The sequence below is a fragment of the Mandrillus leucophaeus genome, unplaced genomic scaffold, assembly GCF_000951045.1.
Source record: "Mandrillus leucophaeus isolate KB7577 unplaced genomic scaffold, Mleu.le_1.0 Scaffold2546, whole genome shotgun sequence".
Taxonomy (NCBI): domain Eukaryota; kingdom Metazoa; phylum Chordata; class Mammalia; order Primates; family Cercopithecidae; genus Mandrillus; species Mandrillus leucophaeus.
In genome coordinates, this window is record NW_012102639.1 from 1 (window position 1) to 19,265 (window position 19,265).

A 19,265-nucleotide genomic window follows, 5' to 3' on the forward strand; every position below is an offset into this window, starting at 1 on the left:
ATCTTTGCTAGGATGAAAGACTCTTTCTCCAGCAAATGCATCTTGAGACCAGGACTTAATCTTTTAAAATCCTAACTCTCGTTTTGACCTATGTTAAGACTTCTATCCCTGACATAAAAGCACCTTGAACAATTTCAGACACTAGAATTTCAGGAATTTTTTATTAGTAACTCAAAAACATTACCTTTTAAAAGTCACAAAAATGAAAAGCTACCTTTGTCTGCAACACAGAAACACACATGTAAAAAAAATGCACAATATGAAATTTGATTACTCAACAGCAAGTCATCACAAATGCAAGCAAAGATTGGGTTGCTGTTTCCATAGAGATGACTTTAAGTGGTTCAGTTCTTCTGGGAATTTAACCAAATCCCCAGCAGCAGAAGAAAATCATCAGCAAAAATTCTGCAACATATGGCAACTGCCAACAAATCAATGAGAAACAAAAAGAAAAAAACTTCCATTTTCTTTTCCTTTTTAATAAGAGGAATACCGTCACATTGAGCTGTTTGAAGAAGTGTACAGATTTTGCTGGGCACTCTGCGTGTAACTCAAAACTAAATAATACCAGGTTGCTTCATTCTTACATTTAAAGGGCTGTTGGTATCCAGCCAGGCTCTACAGCACATGCAATCCTGGAATGACATTTAGCCAGGAACAAGGACTGTTGCATCTTCCCATGACTCTCTGGCTATGGTCCTAAAAGAAAACTCTCAATCTCCAGGGTTATCTCTTGGGAAAGAATGCAAATGGGATTTTATTCTCTAGTATGTTTTTGAAGCTATGCTCATATTGGGGTGTGTGTGTGCGTGTGTGTGTGTGTGTGTGTGTGTGTGTGAAATTTTTTTTAGTTCTACTTATGACCCAATGATTAAAGTAAGTGTTTGTAGGAGAAAAATAATAGATGTAGTACTTTGTATTATTTTCTTTAGTTCCACCAGTCCTATATCTGGAAATCTCTTCTAAGTATCAAGGTAGAGGTCATCTAGTTCAAGATACTTAAATTATCTCTTCAGTATATCTTTTCAAGAACAAGAGTTGTGATCAATACGCAATAGGTAATCAATATTCAATGAAAATGGTTGTCTCAGAATGAGTAAACAACTCCAGTGATAAGAAATGCATTACTTTCCAAGGAACCCATTCTATTTTGAACATCTCACATCAAAAAAAAAGTTCTTATGCTGAGCTTCAGTCTATCTCCTTTTGACTTGCACCACTGAGTTCAATTTTGTGCTTCCAAGGAGATACAATTAAGCTCGATACTTTGTCCAAATGACAGCACCTCACAAACCTGAGGGCGGGTTCAGACTACTCTTCCTCACAGTCTAATCTTTAGTCCTCTCCATTCCTCAGTGATAAAGTTTCTTTTCTCCTCCCTATGCTACTCATTCACCTCTAGAAATAGGTTGGTTTGCCAATGACTTTATTCACTCCAGTTCTTCTAATGTAAAATAGACAGTTGGCCTAAGAGGGGAGGGGTATAAGAAAAATAGGCCAGGCAGGTCTGTGTAAAGCATCCTTAGGTAAGGCCTCACAGAGTGGTGACAACTGTTGTAACCTAGAGAATTAGTTACCAGGCTGAGTATTCAAATTTACATACTTTTAAAATACTATACACACACACACTCACACACACACACACACACACACACACACACACAACCTGGTCTGCAGTTGTGATCCTTGGCCAAATTACTCTGGTACCAAAAATTAAATTAGCAGGGTACCCATCTGAAATTTGAGAACTTAAAGAAAGATTCCCTGACTAGACTAGAGGAGAGGAGAGAACAGTCATCTGCGTCATTAGACACTCTGGCAAGTGATTATAGGAATTTAGCAACTCAACTTTCTCTCAATGGCACACCAAAAATATACAAACCAAACTCATCATTCTTTAACTGCTCAGTATCTTCCATCAGGTAACCGTGTTTTACAGCAGAATGAATAGCGCACAATCAGAAAAGACGCGTCATGATTGAACAGTAATAAAAACAAGCTAGTCCTGAATAAACGATAAGGACCAGTTATCAGAGTATTTTTTAAACCTCATATTATCAACTTCATCACACAATTAATTATTTCCTTTGTTAAGATGTAAAATGTTTTTTGAACGCGTAAGTTGTGCTCTCCTTTATATATAAAGGTTCTAATGATGCATAAAGTGCGTGCAAATTGTCTGTCTTCCCATTAACCACACAGGAACATTCAGAAGACGATGGGCTAAGAATTAGATGCTGTCTGGGGCACAGCCCAGGGAAAGTGGCTGCTCTAAGCTCATTTTGAACTATTAAGGTGATGTTATGAATACGAGACTACAAAATCCTAACTCAACCACCACAAGCTCCAGTGCATGGGACATGGGACCAAAAACAAAGAGGCAAGTTTTTTCTCCAATTGGTGGAAAAGTATCATTATTTTATGATCACATGTCTTAGAGTTCTGAAGCAGTTGGTTAGTGACACTTATAGCAAGTAATTAGTGACCTAGTAGCTGGAGTTGTCCACATGCAAACTCCTCTACAAAGCAATCTCTGGGCATAGCCCCACTTGACTAATTATTGAATCATCGTGCATGAGTTTAACCATTGTTGTTACAAATTAATATCAGAGTTCCATACACACACAAATACTCACTCTCTAACGAAGAAAAAAGAATTTCTTGGTTTACCTTTGTCCATGATCTTTGATCCAGCAGGCTTATCCGGGACAGTAAGATGGTCATGATTGCTACTTAATGAAGAAGTATCATCACTAGATAAAGAGTTCAAAAATCCACTTTCTGATGTGACAAAGCTGTTTTCCGGGGCCTTGTGGCTGCCTGCCTCTGAGGGTGCAGGTGAATGAACTTGTACAGCAAACGTTATTGGTTGTCCCTCATCTTCAGCAGCAGGCGAACTGTTAACTGTGTCGGGCAAGGATTGTCTCTCTTTAGATAAGGAGGAAGGAAAACTGCTGGGTGTCTTCATTGTATTTTCCAGGGAAGAGAAAGAACACGATATTCCACTCAGGCTGGGTGAGGATGAAGATGCCTGCTGTGCAGCCTATTTTTTTTCACAAATAAAACCAAAAAAAAAAAAAAAAGAATAAAAGACATCATGATTAAACCATCATTCTCTACCTTTCATTTTCAATCACGGTGTCCCTGTGTTATTTCAAAAAGTGACCAATAATAAAACAGTCAAAAGTAAAGGCATGATATTTATTTCTGTTTGACACACACTAGGATTTCATTCTCCAAAACTGATTTATATAACTTTACATTCACTGTTCTAGGATCTGAAAAAAAATCTCCTTATCATGATCTGTCCTATTCTTCAACACTCCCCAGAAACTTAAAAGGCCTCTTTTGGGAATCCTTCAGAATACTGCATTACACTTTGAGCAAAATATAATTTGCATCTATCACTTAATTCACACTGATGGAACAAAAAAAGGTAATTATGAAAAAGGAGAGGCTGGGTGCGAGGGCTCATGCCTGTAATCCCAGCACTTTAGAAGGCTGAGAGGGGTGGATCACCTGAGGCTGGGAGTTCGAGATCAGCCCGGCCAACACGTTGAAACCCCATCTCTACTAAAAAAATTAGCCTGGCGTGGTGGCACATGCCTGTAGTCCCAGCTATTCAGGCGACTGAGGCAAGAGAATCACTTGAACCTGGGAGGCAGAGATTGCAGCAAGCTAAGATCATGACACTGCACTCCAGTCTGGGCGACAGAGCGAGACGCTGCCTCCAAAAAAGAAAAAGAGAACAAAAGCTGGAGCCATTCCAGAAACAAAATACGAACTTAAACCCTTGAACATCGCTCGCGTATTCCTTAGTGCATTAAAAGCCTTGGCGACATTTTCATCAGTACAGAGAGAAAACATCAAAGCAACATCACCAATGATATGGTTGGCTCTGTGTCCCTACGCAAATCTCACCTCAAATTGTAATCCCCACATGTTGAGGGAGGGACCTGATGGGAGGTGACTGGATCATGGGGGTGGTTTCCCCCATGCTGTTCTCATGATAGTGAGTGAGTTCTCATGAGATCTGATGGTTTAAGAGTATTTGGTAGTTCCCACCTCACTCACTCTTTCTCCTGCCACCATGTAAGATGTGCCTTGTTTCCCCTTTGCCTTCCTCCAGGATTGTAAGTTTCCTGAGGCCTCCTCAGCCATGTGGAACTGTGAGTCAATTAAAATCTCTTTTCTTTATAAATTACCCAGTCTCGGGTAGTTCTTTATAGCAGTGTGAAAATTGGCTAATATAACCAACAAGGATACTCTTGGAAAGAACTTGATTTCTTCTGAGATTTTTGTCTTTACTACATTTTGATGCTGAAATACATGCCTTCTTTTAAAAAAAAATGGTGACAGTACATATGAGCCTTTGTCTCTTTGGAGTTTTCTTTTTTTAATGTCCTATGTGGCAAAATAAAGATTCAGCAACTCTATCTTGTTTCTCCATTTTTAATTTTATTGACCAATAAAATCCAAAAATCTAGATTCCAGTGCTCTGTGGATCACCCTGTATCTCCAACAGCAGATAAGACAGAGAAGGCATTTTATGGTTCAGTTGCATTATATCATCCTATGGGACATGCCTGTCAACGTCAAGCATTCATAACTCCAAGGAAGGCCAGGCACAGTGGCTCATGCCTGTAATCCCAGCACTTTGGGAGGCCGAGACGGGCAGATCTCTTGAGGCCAGGAGTTCAAGACCAGCCTGGCCAACATGGTGAAACCCCGCCTCTACTAAAATTACAATAATTAGCCAGGCGTGGTGGCTCATGCCTGTAATCTCAGCTACTTGGGAGGCTGAGGCAGGAGAATCACTTGAACTCAGGAAGCGGAAGTTGCAGTAAGCCAAGATCATGTGATTGTACTCCAGCCTGGGCAACAGAGTGAGACTCCATCTCAAAAAAACAAAAACAAACAAACTCTAAGGAAGTGTCAGGAAGGTTGATAGAGAGAGGAAGCCAAAGAGCAAAGTAGGATCCTCCTCAAAAACCTCAGAATCATTACAACTAATTCAGAAGAGTTGACTTTCTTCCAAATCAATATGGCCCCCAGGAAATTTGTAGATTCTGAGCTCTGAGTTTTGATGGGGGAAGCCAATATTTACCCAATGTGTGCCCAATTAGCTCCATGCTAGACATGGATTGTCAGATAATCAAGAAATACACTTTTAAGTAGCATGACATCAAAATCTCTAGTTAAGATACTAACTAATCACACATATCTTCTCAATAATCATATAGTGGCACAGACATAAAAAAAAACCCATTCAGGAATATGTCAAGTATCTTGTAAACTGGTTACTTTACATCCCTTAGATCTTTAATAACCAAGAGATCAAAGATCTGTAATTTCAATAAAACCCTAGTTATCTAGAAGAGGAAATGCACTACCCCCAAATTGTCTAAATAAATGACAAGAACAGTTTACTTATTAGCAGGATCTACAAAATAAATATTAACAAAAATATCCATTCTGGCCCAGTCCTGACACGTTCCCCTATTGTGAGCTATTTTAGTAAAACTCAACTTCTATGTGATCAACTTCCTTTTTTGAAACAACACCAAACATGAGCTTTTCCTGTTACTCCTGCTGACTCTACTTTAAATTAGATTATAGCAAACCAGGCTATTTGAACAGCAGACCATGTACACAGGTGCTACAGCATTGTCTGTAAGGTTTTTTGAACCTCAAAACTCTGCAAAGTGTCAAGACCTGTTAAATGAGCATCAGAAAGATCTGTGAAGTGTCATCCTGTTTGTGGTGCGACTCAAACACAATGCACTGTGCACTGCTCTCTCAATCCATTTTCTCTAGGCACCAGGCACCACTTATAAATTTCACTTTTAAATGGAGAAAAGATGAATGAGGGGGAAAAAAAAGAAAGAGAGAGAAACAAGAAATAAGAAGACTTGGAGAAGAGGAAAAGGCAAATGAGAAAGCGACTATATGTTCAGGTCGGGGGAGTTTTCATTGGAAAAGAGATTGACAAAATACAAATCAAAGTGAACCTGGAGTTTCATTTCCAAGGATTCAGTATGAAAACACACTTTAAAGACCATGTAGTGCTAAGGCATGGCTCATTATTTCTAACATTATGGAGGAGAAACCAATAGCCAACATCAAGCATAGAACTCTTAGCTCAGTGCCTTCTGTGAACCATCTGCACAATATACTCATAAAGCTCCCCAATGAAGATCACATGAAAGAAGGCAGTGCTAGTCTCTCCTCTCCGCCCCACCTCTATTGGTAAATATGAGCCCATCCTTCGTGTGTCTGTTCAAACACCAACTCCTCCAGGAAACCTTCTCTGATAGTCTCAGAGCCAGGTAGGTGCTTTGCCTGGTGCTTCTGGGCTTATTTCTATCATAATAGGTGGAACGTCATTTTGTGTATCAACTTACACAGTTGTCCCTTGAACAGTAGGGATTCAAACTGCACAGGTTCACTTAAGCACAGACATTTTTCCAATAAATACAGTCGGCCCTCTGTGTCCATGGATTCCAAATCCACAACCAAATGGGGATGAAGACAGCATTTGCGGGATGCAGGATGAGCAACTCGAGGATACAGAGAGTCGACTTTTCGTTTAGGTGGGTTCTGCAGGATCCACTGTGGGACTTGAGTATGCACAGACTTTGGTCTCCATGGGGTTCCTGAAACTAAACCCCCCACAGATACCAAGGGACGACTGGATTGCAACTACTAATTGACTGTTCATCTTTTTGATGAGCTACCTGAGAACAGGCCGGTTTTAATCATTTTTGCACCTCCATTTTTTGCCTCTTATTTGACACATAATTGGTAACAAATTAATGACAAAGAATTGGCCAGAACCAGCTTTGTGAAGAAAAGCACCCCAGAGTTATTCAGCCTCTGGGGGAGGAGCTCCCTGAAATCCTCCATAAAGTTGCTGAGTGATTTATCCAAATCCCAAGATCAAGGGGTTATCGGTGCCAATTACAATGCAAATAGCCTGACAAAATATTCTCATAAGCTCAAATGAAAGTATTATTTTATTTAGTTAATGATTAATAATTGTATGTGGTTTCATCTCTTTCAGAACACTTCGGTATTAAGTATTTTACATTTAAATGAGGAAATTAAAGACATTTCAAAAATCTTAGTTCTTAAGAGACTATGATATGATTACATTAAAAATTAATATTGATTTTCCCTATTTTCTGTATAGGATAGTTTTAATTCTTGAAGAAGCTTCATTCAAATGTTAGCCCTAAAATCTTTTTCTTGGAATTGTTTTTCAAACACAAGTTCGACATGGTAAAAAAAAATAGTTTAAAATGGCCACCCAAAGCCTGTAATTAGGCAGAAGTGAGTAAGCATAGAAATCTTAAGGAGTCAAAGTACATGGAAACAAAAAAGTCCGAACAAAACAAAACAAAACCAAAATGAGAAGAAAGGAAGAAAAGTACACAGCTTCCCTTTCCTTATATTGGCCATATTAGCAAAAACAAAAAATAAACCAGTCAATTGTTGTCAAGCCCCAGAAGTATCATGTTTGTATTTCTCCCATATGCCAGGAGAAGCATTACCCTAAATACCAAAAGACCTTGTAATAGTATACTCCTTCTCTGCCGCTGACCTTCTGCATGACCTTGGGCAATGTGCTGACCGAAGATCTACTCATCACTGTGATCCTTAGTATCCAAGTGACCTTGAAGAAGTCATTTTACCTCCAAGTACCATTCTACCGGCTTCCTGCCTTATCACTACTCCTCACCCTACCCCAGTCCATCCTCCAAACCACAGATAGAGTATTGCTAACACATACAAAAAGTTCACAATACTCCTCTGCAGAAAACCCTCTCGTAACTGCCCATCTTAAGTAGAATAATATCCACAGTCTTCATTAGAGCTTAGAAGGTCCACATGAACCCCTAAGGACTCCTCCCCCTGCATCTCCTCCCTCCTTCTCCACGCCTTCCTAGCCACACTGGCCTTCTTTCTGAGCCATCAGCACATCTCTGGTCCCTTTTGCCAGAAAGGCTTCCCTGTGGATGTTGGGTGGACTGCCTCCTTCCCATTGCTTGGACCTCCACTGAAATATTACTTCTTCAGCAGGGTCTTCTGTGACAGAGCAGACAGAGCAGTATCCTCTCCACCCTCAACCCCTGGCCACTCTCCAGCCCACTGCCCTACTTCATCTTCTTGGTAGCATTTGTCAGTCCTTGAAGTAATTTGTTTGAATTATTACTGCATTGTCCCTCTTCCTCAACACAGAACTCAAGATGCTCAAGGGAGAAGACACCATCTAGTTTAATTCAGCGTCCCTGTAATTTTTTTTTTTTAAATAAAAACAGCTTTACTAAAACACTGGCTAGGTGTGGTGGCTCATGCCTGTAATCCCAGCACTTCGGGAGGCCGAAGCGGGTGGATCACCTGAGGTCAGGAGTTCAAGACCAGCCTGGCCAACATAGTGAAACCCCGCTTCTACTAAAAACACAAAAATTAGCCGGGCATGGTGGTCCATGCCTGTAATCCCAGCTACTTGGGAGGCTGAGGCGGAAGAATCACTTGAACCTAGGAGGCGGAGGTTGCAGTGAGCCGAGATCATACCACTGTACTCTAACCTGGGCAACAAGAGCAATACTCTGTTTCAAAATAAAAACATACACACACAAAGAAACACATTAATTTATTATGTATTATTATTTAATTAGTTAGCTAACTAGTTAGTGTATATGCTGCTGAATATGAGTGGCTGTGTGTTGCAGAAATATTTTAGAGGACAATGAATAAACTGCAATTAGGACAAGGTGCGCATTTTCCATTTTTGTTTACCCCAGGCTGCCACTTAAAATCAAATGCTATCACATTTGATGATTCCTTCCTTTCTAACACATCATAAAGTTTTGTATCTCTATGCCTTTTCTTGTGTTCTTCCAACTAGGATTACAATAGCAGACACTTTACGAACTTACCCAGATCCCCTTTACCTGGCTATGCTGCAGCCATCCCCAGCTGCTGCTAGGCCTGAAACTAATGGTTTACATCTGAGGCTTTCACCAGAGGATTACTTTGGCTATTAAGAGATGCCAGGAGACTTTATTCTCAAAAGCTCTTCATGGCACCCCCATATTGGTAACAGTCCCTGAAACATGGTAAATACACAAAAATATTTACCAGCTGCCTAACTCAAATGTATCAAGAGGGGCAAATGATATCCCATAAAGAATATTCTTCATGAAACATAAGCAGCTTGCAAATGCTACCTCATGATAGCTATGTTTATTTCTCTGGAACCTGACTTCCTCATTTGTAAAACTCATACAAGATTTCTGTGAGAGTCAAATGAAATCATTCTTCTGAAAGCCATGCAAAAGCACCAGACAAGTGGAAAATAGTGTATTTCTCATTCACATGGGAAAATATTTATGGAGCAAGAAATTTGTGGGGGTTGTGGATGAAGTCTCAGTAATGACTCGCTCACCCATCCATCTGTCCATTAAATGTTTATTTAGTTTCAAATGTGTGCTAGGCACAGTCATAAATGATGTGGGTAAATGAGAAGATATCGGGCACTGGCTCTGACTTTAAGAATGTAATAATTAGAGAAATAAACCAGATATAGAAAATCTGTAATCAAAAGCAGATTATGATAACAACATGAAAAAACTGTCAAAAAAAAAAAAAAAAGAAAAAGAAACACTACAGGAATACAGAGAGTTCAGAAGAGGGAAGAATCACCCTGACCTAGAGGACTAGAGATGCTCTCATGAAGGAAGCTACATCCGAAGCTACCATTCTGAAAGACATTTAGAAGGTGGGATTGGGGTGGGAGTGGGGGCAAGTGGTCCTGCAAGTGGAGAAACTTTATACCTACAGGTGCAAGGGCAGGAAAGTCTGGAACGCTTTTGGGAAACAGCAGGCCGTTTGTTGGGCTGATGACAAAGGCAAAATCAGCAGCAAGACCGTAAAGGCAGTCTGAAGACAGCCCAAGGGCCTTGAATACCAAGCCAAAGACCCGGGAGGTAATTTAAGAAGCAATGAGAATTCACTGGAAGTTTTTGTCCAGGTGAATCAATGTGATCAGAACTGCATCTTAGGAAGACTAATTGGGAGGTGGTTTTTAGGAGGAGAGAGAGAGAGGGGGACTAGAGACAGGGAAAGAAAAATAGCCTGTTATTTCAATAACTCAGGCCAGGGCTGATGAGGGCCTCAACTAGGCAGCGGGAGCAGAAGGCAGGAGAGAGGCTGGGGGACAGCCACCAGGCTGTGTGACTGACTGCCAGGAGAGCAGGCCGTGAAGATGAGCTGTTAAAGTCAGAGGCAAAAATATAAAGACAAATTTTAGCCAAGTCTTAAAATCAGTTAGATATTCAACCATATGGCTTACAATCATTTCTTGAATCTTGAGGAGAAAGGGTGAATTTTTCTTTCTACCTTTTTCACCCAACTACCCACTTGCATTTCTGTTCTTTCATTTAGAACAGATATTGAAGAATCAAATGACTTTGGCAGACAACTGTTCAAGATGTCTTGTTAAGATTAAATGTGAATTTCCAAAATTAATTTCACCTCTGTGTTTAAACTTTTGTTTTGTTTTCTTTTGTTTTGTTTTGTTTTTTTCTGTAAAGATGGGGTTTCACCATGTTGCCCAGGTTGGTCTTGAACTCTGGGGCTCAAGCCATACACCACCTCGGGCTGGTGAAAACTTTGACTTCCTCCTCTGTCACTGCCCAAGGATCACAGTTTGCAAGATTTATTTTTCCTTATTGCTTCTTTTGTTTATTTTAACTGATTTTTCCCCTCATTTCAGTATTTAAAAAACTACTTCTGAAAAACATCAAAATGTGAGGATTGTTATGTTGAAATAATCTGCATAAGCTGCTAGAAGCTGGGATTATAAATATTTATCTCCTCTGTTTGTCTCATATTTGATCTGCCTATTTGAAGATCTACCTTCCAAATGGATTCAAAATCTAACTATTCCATTTCTCTGCCACCCCACTGCTATCCTCTGATGGAATTGCCACCATCTTTCGCAATAGCTTACTGTATACTCTCTCTTAGTTTTCTGATTCTATGCCAACCTCCCAGAGTCTTTTGCACAGAGCAGATTGAGGGCTCCATTTGAAATGGAAGTTGATTGCACCCTCCTCTGCTCAAACCTTTCAAAGTCTGCCTAAACAACTCAGGTGTCAAAAGTCCTTAACTGGTCCATAGGCCCTCCACGACATGGCCACCACTATGCTTTGGCTTCATTTCCTACTACCCTCATCTTGGTTCACCCCACTTCAGCCACAGAGGGCTCCCTGCAATACTACACATCAAGGAGACCTTGACTCTCACTGTTCCCTTTGCTTGGAAAACTTTTCCCCCAAATATCCACTTGGCTGACTCTCACACCACCTTTCAAGGTTTTGCTCAGATCTTAGCTCTCAGTAAGGCCTGTCCTGGCTCCTCTATTCTTTGCCACAACCCAGTATCTACCCCAGCACATCCTGGCTCATTGAAGTCCACCTTCTCACGTAGCATATATTTTCCTTATTATGTGGATTGTTTATTAACAGTCTCCCTCAACTGGAAGTTTGGCTCCATGATGAACATGAATCACAGTTCACTTTATTCACTGATGTGTCCCAAGTATTTAGAACTCTGACTCTCAATAAATACTTGCTGAATGAATGAATATGCCCAGAAGCATAGACCAGGTTATCTCATGATGCTTTTTTAAAATTAAACTTGAAGGAAAAAAGTGACTTTTATAGCTCTTAACTCACTTTGTAGCTTATAAAATTATCAGATTTGAAATGGAAAGCTGGTTCCTTTTTTGCTCTTTTGTGAAACTAAAGGAATCACAGATAATGATTTCTACAGATTGTCTTTCAGAGTGAAAGTAAAGGTTTCGCATCTACTTGGAGCCCTTTCAGTAAGCCCGTTAAAAGCTGCCCACTTGCAACTTCTTTGAGAATAAATGGATGTTCTTTCCACTATCACCCCTCTGAAGCCTTCAGAAGAAGAAGGAACATAACATAAAAGCCTCTTCTTCACTCAGGGAAGATTTCCTGATATGTTATTATCTTGTGAAATGTCGTTCAGCCCATTAGAAGCAGAAATCCAAACTGGTTTCATTGTTTATCTTGACTCTATAGCAATTAGAATGATTGGACCCTGAATTAAATATCTTCAAGATTTTTAATTTTTTTGAGATAATTTTCCAAAATAGTATTATTTTATACTGTTGAGTTCATTATCACGAAATGAAAGTTCATCACCCAAAATAATTTTTTAACCAAAAACTTGGGAAAAAAATATTTTTGCCCCTAGGCTTGTATACCTGAGTCATCGCTAGCCTATACTGTATTGGGCCAAACACTAGCTCAATTCACTTTCTGGATAAGAGTTATGACTGAGTGCAGTGTCTCACATTTGTAATCCCAGCACTTTGGGAGGCCAAAGTGAGTGGATCGCTTGAGTTCAGGAGCCACAGACCAACCTAGGGAACATGGCAAAACCCCATCTCCACAAAAATTTAACCAGGTATGGTGGTGCACACCTGTAGTCCCAGCTACTCGGGAGGCCAAGGTGGGAGGATGACCTGAGCCAGGGGTGAGGCTGCAGTGAGTTGCGATCATGCCACTGCACTCCAGCCTGTGTGACAGACTGAGACTGTGTCTCAAAAAAAAAAGTTACTATATATATTTTTTTAATTTCATCTGCTTAAATAAAAAGCCTAAATGTTAGTTTAACCAAGTGCCTTCCATGTCTGTTTTTCAGAAACAAGAGAAAACAAAAACAAAATCTGCCTGGGAAATATGTGAGCAGGAGGAACACATTCTGTTGCTAAGGGGAAAAAAAAATCTAACTGTTCAACATTTATCTGACTATTTCCAATATATTTCTTTAGAAAATGTTAGCATTAATGGCCTGCCAAAAAATGCTCAACTTAGAACTTCTAAAAAATAACACTTGATTGATGATTGAGAAAATTGAAAGATCCTTCTGAGTTCAGTGACCTAACTTACTGGCCTCATGAGTATCCCTTCATTTATTTGTTTTAAATCAATTATTCCCTGAACTTCTATTGTGCATCAGGTTAGACTGTCATTATATAATGCAATTGAGCCATGATCCATCATCTAAGAAGGCAATTTGGTTGCCTGTATTTCACCAGGGAGACTTCTAGAAGGCCCTCCATGATATGGCTACTCGGTTGCTTTTATTTCACCAGGGTGGGTTCTAGATGCCTGACAATTCTCGTAGCAAAGTAATCTGGGATACTAGTTTGCCATTATAAAACTGAAAGTGTCAGTATTTTACAACTAAATAATCATAAAAAAGGTATATTGGTGGGCACAGTGTGAGGGAGAATGAACTTGAGGGAGAACAACTAAACATTTGCATGTCACAGGTTAAAATAGGAGAGTGACACAGAAGCAGACATAGAGACAAAGACAGAGACAGAGAGAAACTTAGCAAAAAGACATAATCCTCTCTTAAATCAACAACAAGGAACATTTTTTGAAGACCTATTCAACACAAAGTTGATAATGTCTTTAGAAGCATTAAAGGGTAATCTAACCAGAAAGTTGTCAAAAGCTGGGAAACATTGTAAGGTCTGACAATATCATTAAGTTTGAATGATATAAAGCAAATAAAAGCCTTTTCTAAAATCCAAAATTGATTTTTAAAAAGAAGAAGGATTACACTAGGGAGAAGCTGTGAATATATTGAGAAAGAATAATATTATAAATGTAGTTCAAAAATTGTTCTAAATTTTACCATATTCAAAGTTTAATTGTATTTGTATCTTGCTTAATTTTGGCTAATCATATTTAACAGATATTTTAATAAACATTTATTCAACAAATATTTATGTCTTTTCTTGGCTGCTAGCCAAATAAATTAGAAAACTGACCACAATTCTCCACTGACAGTGTGAGAAAAACAGTAGAAGTCATTATTTAAACAATCAAAATAATACCTTAAATCCAGGAACTTGCAAAACACAATAAAGATAAAAACTATCACACTGAACAGAAATTCTGGCAGAAAAGGTCTGGTAAGTGAATGAGCTACTGTAAACTGTCAGAACCTGTCATCATTTGGGTCTATGATGGACAGATGTCATGGTTCAGTAGAAAGAGCAGGTCCTATAAAGCTAAACAGACTGGGATTCTCATCTCAGGCACTCACTGGACATCTGAACATGCCATTCAGCATCTCTGAACCTCAGTCTGAACCTCAGTTTCCTTAACCGTGAAATGAAGACAGGAATATTTACTTTCTCATGACCTAGGATAGGAAACAATTTTTGAAACCAGGGGAAAAAAAGGCATTCACCACAATGAAAGTGATGGATAAATCTGACATGTTAAAATCAAGAACATGTGTTTACAAAGAGAAATTGTGGAACAGTTTTAAAAAGATTAAAAGTGAGATTTGCTCACTTTTAATAAGTTGGTGCAAAATTAATTGTGTGCTTTGCATTATTTTTTGTGGCAAAAACCAGAATTACTTTTGCACCAACCTATAGCTGACAAAGGACTAATATATAGAATAATAAATTAAGAAATCCTATCATTCATAAAGAAAAAGGAGGAGGAGGAAGCAACTAATGTAGGAAAGACTTAGACACTTCACAAAAGAGAAAGTTCTCATGGCTAACAAACATGAGAAGGTGCTTGGCCTCATTAAATGCAATGCATTAAATAAAATGCAAATTAAATCATACTACTTCTCAGGGTTGCTTGGGGAATTAAGTTTATACATTGAAAGCACCTACATACGTCCTAGTACATGGTAGGTGTAAAAACCATAAACCAACTTCCCCAATGATCATTGTATGACCCTTTCTCGGGGCCATTACCGTAATGCTAAGAGCACCCAAATAGGAAGCAACTCTCCATAGACTTCACGTTAATTAATAATGTGAACTTATTTTTGGTGCTTCCAAAGCTTGGAATCAAATTTGAATTCCTCTCTAGTGAATACACAAATCACTCCATGTGCACTTTTAATGCACTAACTCCACTCCCAACTTCCTGCTCTCTTTCTGGCTCTCCTTTTTCCTTTCTGCTGTTTTTTCATCCTACGTTCATTTTGCATTGCTATAGTACATGCACATAGGCAAGGCATTTAAATTCTTCCCGAGGAAAAGTAGGACATACATAAACACTGTCAAACAAGTCTTTGCAAGCACCGGCCTATCACCTAGAAGCCCTTTGCGTCCTCATGAATCCTCTGAGTATGGTACATCTTTGGGTCACACACAAATAAACCAAGTTTATCATACCAGTGGGTTGCTATGGAGAAGGCTCAAAATCAGCACCCTGAAAATTGCACTTGCTCGTCGGCAGGTATCTTAATTTAGCCCATTCTAAAAATTTATTGGTCAAGCTACTTCCTACCCAATTGGAAGAAATGACATCCACGCATCTGATCGATGACCAACAGACTACTTATGTCGGTACATACCGAATTCTGAGTCTGGGAAGCGTGAGGAGGGGGTGGTGTCTCTGCAGCTATTTCAGGATCTTCCTGTTCACTTTCACTGTAGCATTCTATAACAAAAATGAAAATGCTTAATGCTTTAACGCTGTCATCGCTTATTCCACAATGCAAGCAGAGGTTTATCTCCATCTGGCTATTGCAATTTTAATCCAATTCAGAAAGTTCATATCTAATGATATCCACCTGGTAACTACCTGGTGCAAAGGAATTACATAAGAGGTAGAAACAAATGGCCAGTTCGGGGCTCCTGAGCTCAAAGAGCATCCAATAGGCAGGAAGAAGACAAACAGTAGCTTGGGGAAAGTAAAATAATTCCTCAAAAGAGGTGTGAGTCATAATACCGACAGAGCACAAAATCAGTGGTAATTTTGATCACAGGAATCATAGTGATTTGAAACTGGCAGGATCACTAAATCATCAATGGTGCACAAATTGTGAAGGGAAGTCCCAGGCTGAGGGAGCAGGCTGGGCCAAGTATGTGGAGAACCCTACGGGATATGGCAGAAAACGAAGCTGGAAGGTGGTAGAGGCCATGTCATAGAAGGCCTTACATACCAGGACAAGGAGAAGTTTTGTGTGTAGTTTTGTACTAACTCACAATCTACAAATAGACAATGGGTGCTTATTTTATGGAAAAGAGGACCAAGAAAATGGTTAGGACACAACTGATTTCGTGGGTATTGCATTGTACCCCTTTATTGTTTCAAATGAAGTTGCCACTTTCCCATTTCTAACTCACTCTAAGATTTTATGATTTTGTATCAGAAGATATAACTCCCTACTTCCAATTCCCAAGCCCTTTTGGGGTCTGAGCATTTCAGAAAGACTATGAGTTTGGTGGCCCTGGCAGCTAAATCCTCCCTCTTCTCAACACCAAGGTGCAATTGCATCATTAAGAATTAGACTACTGTAGCTTTTGAACCCTGAAAGCTACCAACTGAGCTAAAAATATGGCCTGTGTCCCAATATGACCTTCAGGTTCCTAGTACAATCTTAGGGTAATTAGTCTCAGCACACATCTGATGGAAATATTAAAATATCAGGGAGGAAATAGTGGGATGAAAGTTATCTGACCAGATCATGACGAGATCATGTCTATGAGTAAGAATTCCACAAGTGGAGCAATTAAACATTTGCATCAGCGACTGTTTGAGATGTCATGAAGCCCACAGCTGCCGGAGTGTGGGTGAAGTGTGAAAAGCATTCATAGCCAGCATGGGAAGCTCTATTCCATGTTGGTGAGTCTGTGTGAATATGTCTGTCTCCACATATTTTCAGATCATTTTAAATGCCAAAGCATGTTGCCTCAGGATCAGACTATACATAGAACTTGACATTGTTTTTTCACCCTGTTTCAACCTATTCTAATATTCTTGCTAAATTTTCAGAAATTTAAAATAGAACATACCTTCATCCTTTGTAGTGGATTCCTGATGGATTACAGCCAATCCAAGTTTATTTAACCACCTAAAATAAAATAGAAAGCAAATGTTGACCAAAGAGATTAGCCCCCCACCCATTCACCTTCCCCCAAACTTTGTTATGAAATTAGGTGATGATTCTACCATCAGTCTGCACATTTCCAGAAACAGCATAAGTTTGTGCCATCAAAACCTAAGGCCTCTGGTGTCACAATACTTTCCATACTCAAGGTATCTTTTGTAAGGTAAGATGTGAGGTGGCCCATTACTTAGTTGGTTAATGATGGCAGCTAAATTAGGTATTCCAAATATATGAACAAATACATCTTCTGTAATTGTGCATTTGAAATTTTTAGCAAGCATCAAATCCTTTATCACTGGATTTAGTAACTTGGCTATTAAAGTTACTGGGTGCTACTCTTAACAATGTCTTAATAATGTCAGTTTATTTTAGAAAAAATTTAGAAAAAGATCATCCATGTTTAATCCAGGAATATTTTTATGTCAATCAGTAAAAAAAATCTGGCTAGAATTTGACAGATATTTTTAAACTAGAAAAAATGTTAATTCCTTGAAGAATTTTATGTAACATAAAAATTGAAAATGTCGTATTTACCATTTTACTGGCAATGAATTCCAATTAAACATCAATAACAAAAACAGAACGAGACAGAAACTCAAACTTGGCTTATCACTGCAGACCACTGTAGTTCCTTCTCAAGGGTTTACTTAGGAAGATATCTTGAAACACAAATTTTTAAAAGCTGGGACACAAAGTGTATCTATGACATATACTCCTAACTCTATAATCTTCCACTTACTGGGAAGATCTTGCTTATTTCTGTACTTATTTTGAGACAGTGAAAATCCGTGCTATGCATTTATCAATTCATCTATGCTTTTGATGTCTTCTAGTCTCGCACTGGACCACGAAGAAGCCATGAACAATTCAGCATGCTACACTTGCACTAAGCCACAAATATTGCACCTTCCCACCTGTGTAACTGTCAGATAGTTAAGAATCCTTATGCAACCCTCAACCTGCCATGGTCTTGTTGTACCTGTTATTTTTTAACAGAAAATATATAACAAATTCAATGCCAGGCGCAGTGGCTCATGCCTCCCAGCACTTCAGGAGGCTAAGGCGGGCGGATCACCTGACGTCGGAAGTTCAAGACCAGCCTGACCAACATGGAGAAACCCCGTCGCTACTTAAAAAAAATACAAAATTAGGTGGGTGTGGTGGCAGGTGCCTGTCATCTCACTACTCGGCAGTCTGAGGCAGGAGAATCGCTTGTACCCAGGAGGTGGAAGTTGCAATGAGCCAAGATCACACCATTGCACTCCAGCCTGGGCAATAAGAGTGAAACTCCGTCTCAATAAATAAATAAATAAATAAACAAGCAAACAAACAAACAAAATAGGAGCTTCTAAAGAACAAAGATGAGCTCCAGCCTTTGTTAAGAAATCACCTTCAGCACCATAATAATCACAAACTCCTTAGTAGCCACTTAAAATTGGACCAGTAAAGAGCCCAGATGTGCAATAGGAACCCAAAAATGTGTATGAAGTCTCAATAGGATAATAGGCAAAATAAGGGAACAGAAATTTACAGGAAAAATCAAATAGCTAGACAATATGTGAAAAAAACTTTTCTCAGCCTCAATAGTATTTTGAGAATGCATACTCAAACACAGGAAAATATTTTCACCACTAGATTGGAAAAAAATTAAAAATATTATTGATTTCAAGTATTTAGCAGGAAATAGAAAAAGAAGCATTGTCACCTTTTATTGAATTGAACATGAAAATTGATACAGCCAATTCTGAGCAGGCAATTCAATGGTAATATTAAAAATTTAAATATCCATTCCCTTCACCCAACAATTCCAATCATAAATATCAATCCTACAAAAACGCACTTTCATATACACAAACAAATGTGGCAGAATGTTCACTGCCAACAAGGCTTGTAATGGCAAAAAGAAAAAACATTAATAAGAAAATGGATAAATTATTTAATCTATCAACACTGATTCTATCAATTTCCTGTTATAATGAAGCTAATGAGAGGACTAAGATGGGGGTAGGGGGTGTTGGTAATGACCTGGAAAATATATGAACAAATATATGTACAAATTCATCTTCTGTAATTGTGCCTTCGAAATTACAAATTTCCAAATTTGTAATGGAAATGTGTATAAAATGGGAAGCCCTAATATGCTCTTAATTGAGAAGATCAAGCATAGAACAGTATGTTTAGCCTGATCCACCGTACTTCAAAAACGATATATTTTTGTATGTCCATGAATTGGTATGCATAGAAAAGGGTCAGGAAGAATATAATCTTACTGTTAAAAGTGGATG

At 38.9% G+C, this 19,265-nt stretch overlaps 1 protein-coding gene across 1 annotated transcript in view; it reads right to left on the reverse strand.

Annotated features, from left to right (window-relative positions):
• Positions 1–2,401: 2,401 nt before the first annotated feature.
• LOC105542272 (interactor protein for cytohesin exchange factors 1-like) overlaps positions 2,402–19,265 on the reverse strand; it is a gene marked incomplete at its 5' end in the record, with an annotated part of 51,059 nt that continues 34,195 nt past the window's right edge. Inside the window, 3 exons of the mRNA XM_011983735.1 lie at positions 2,402–3,043; positions 15,442–15,527; positions 16,886–16,944. Of these exons, the coding sequence (XP_011839125.1) occupies positions 2,633–3,043; positions 15,442–15,527; positions 16,886–16,944 (556 nt within the window). The remainder of the gene's footprint in view (positions 3,044–15,441; positions 15,528–16,885; positions 16,945–19,265) is intronic.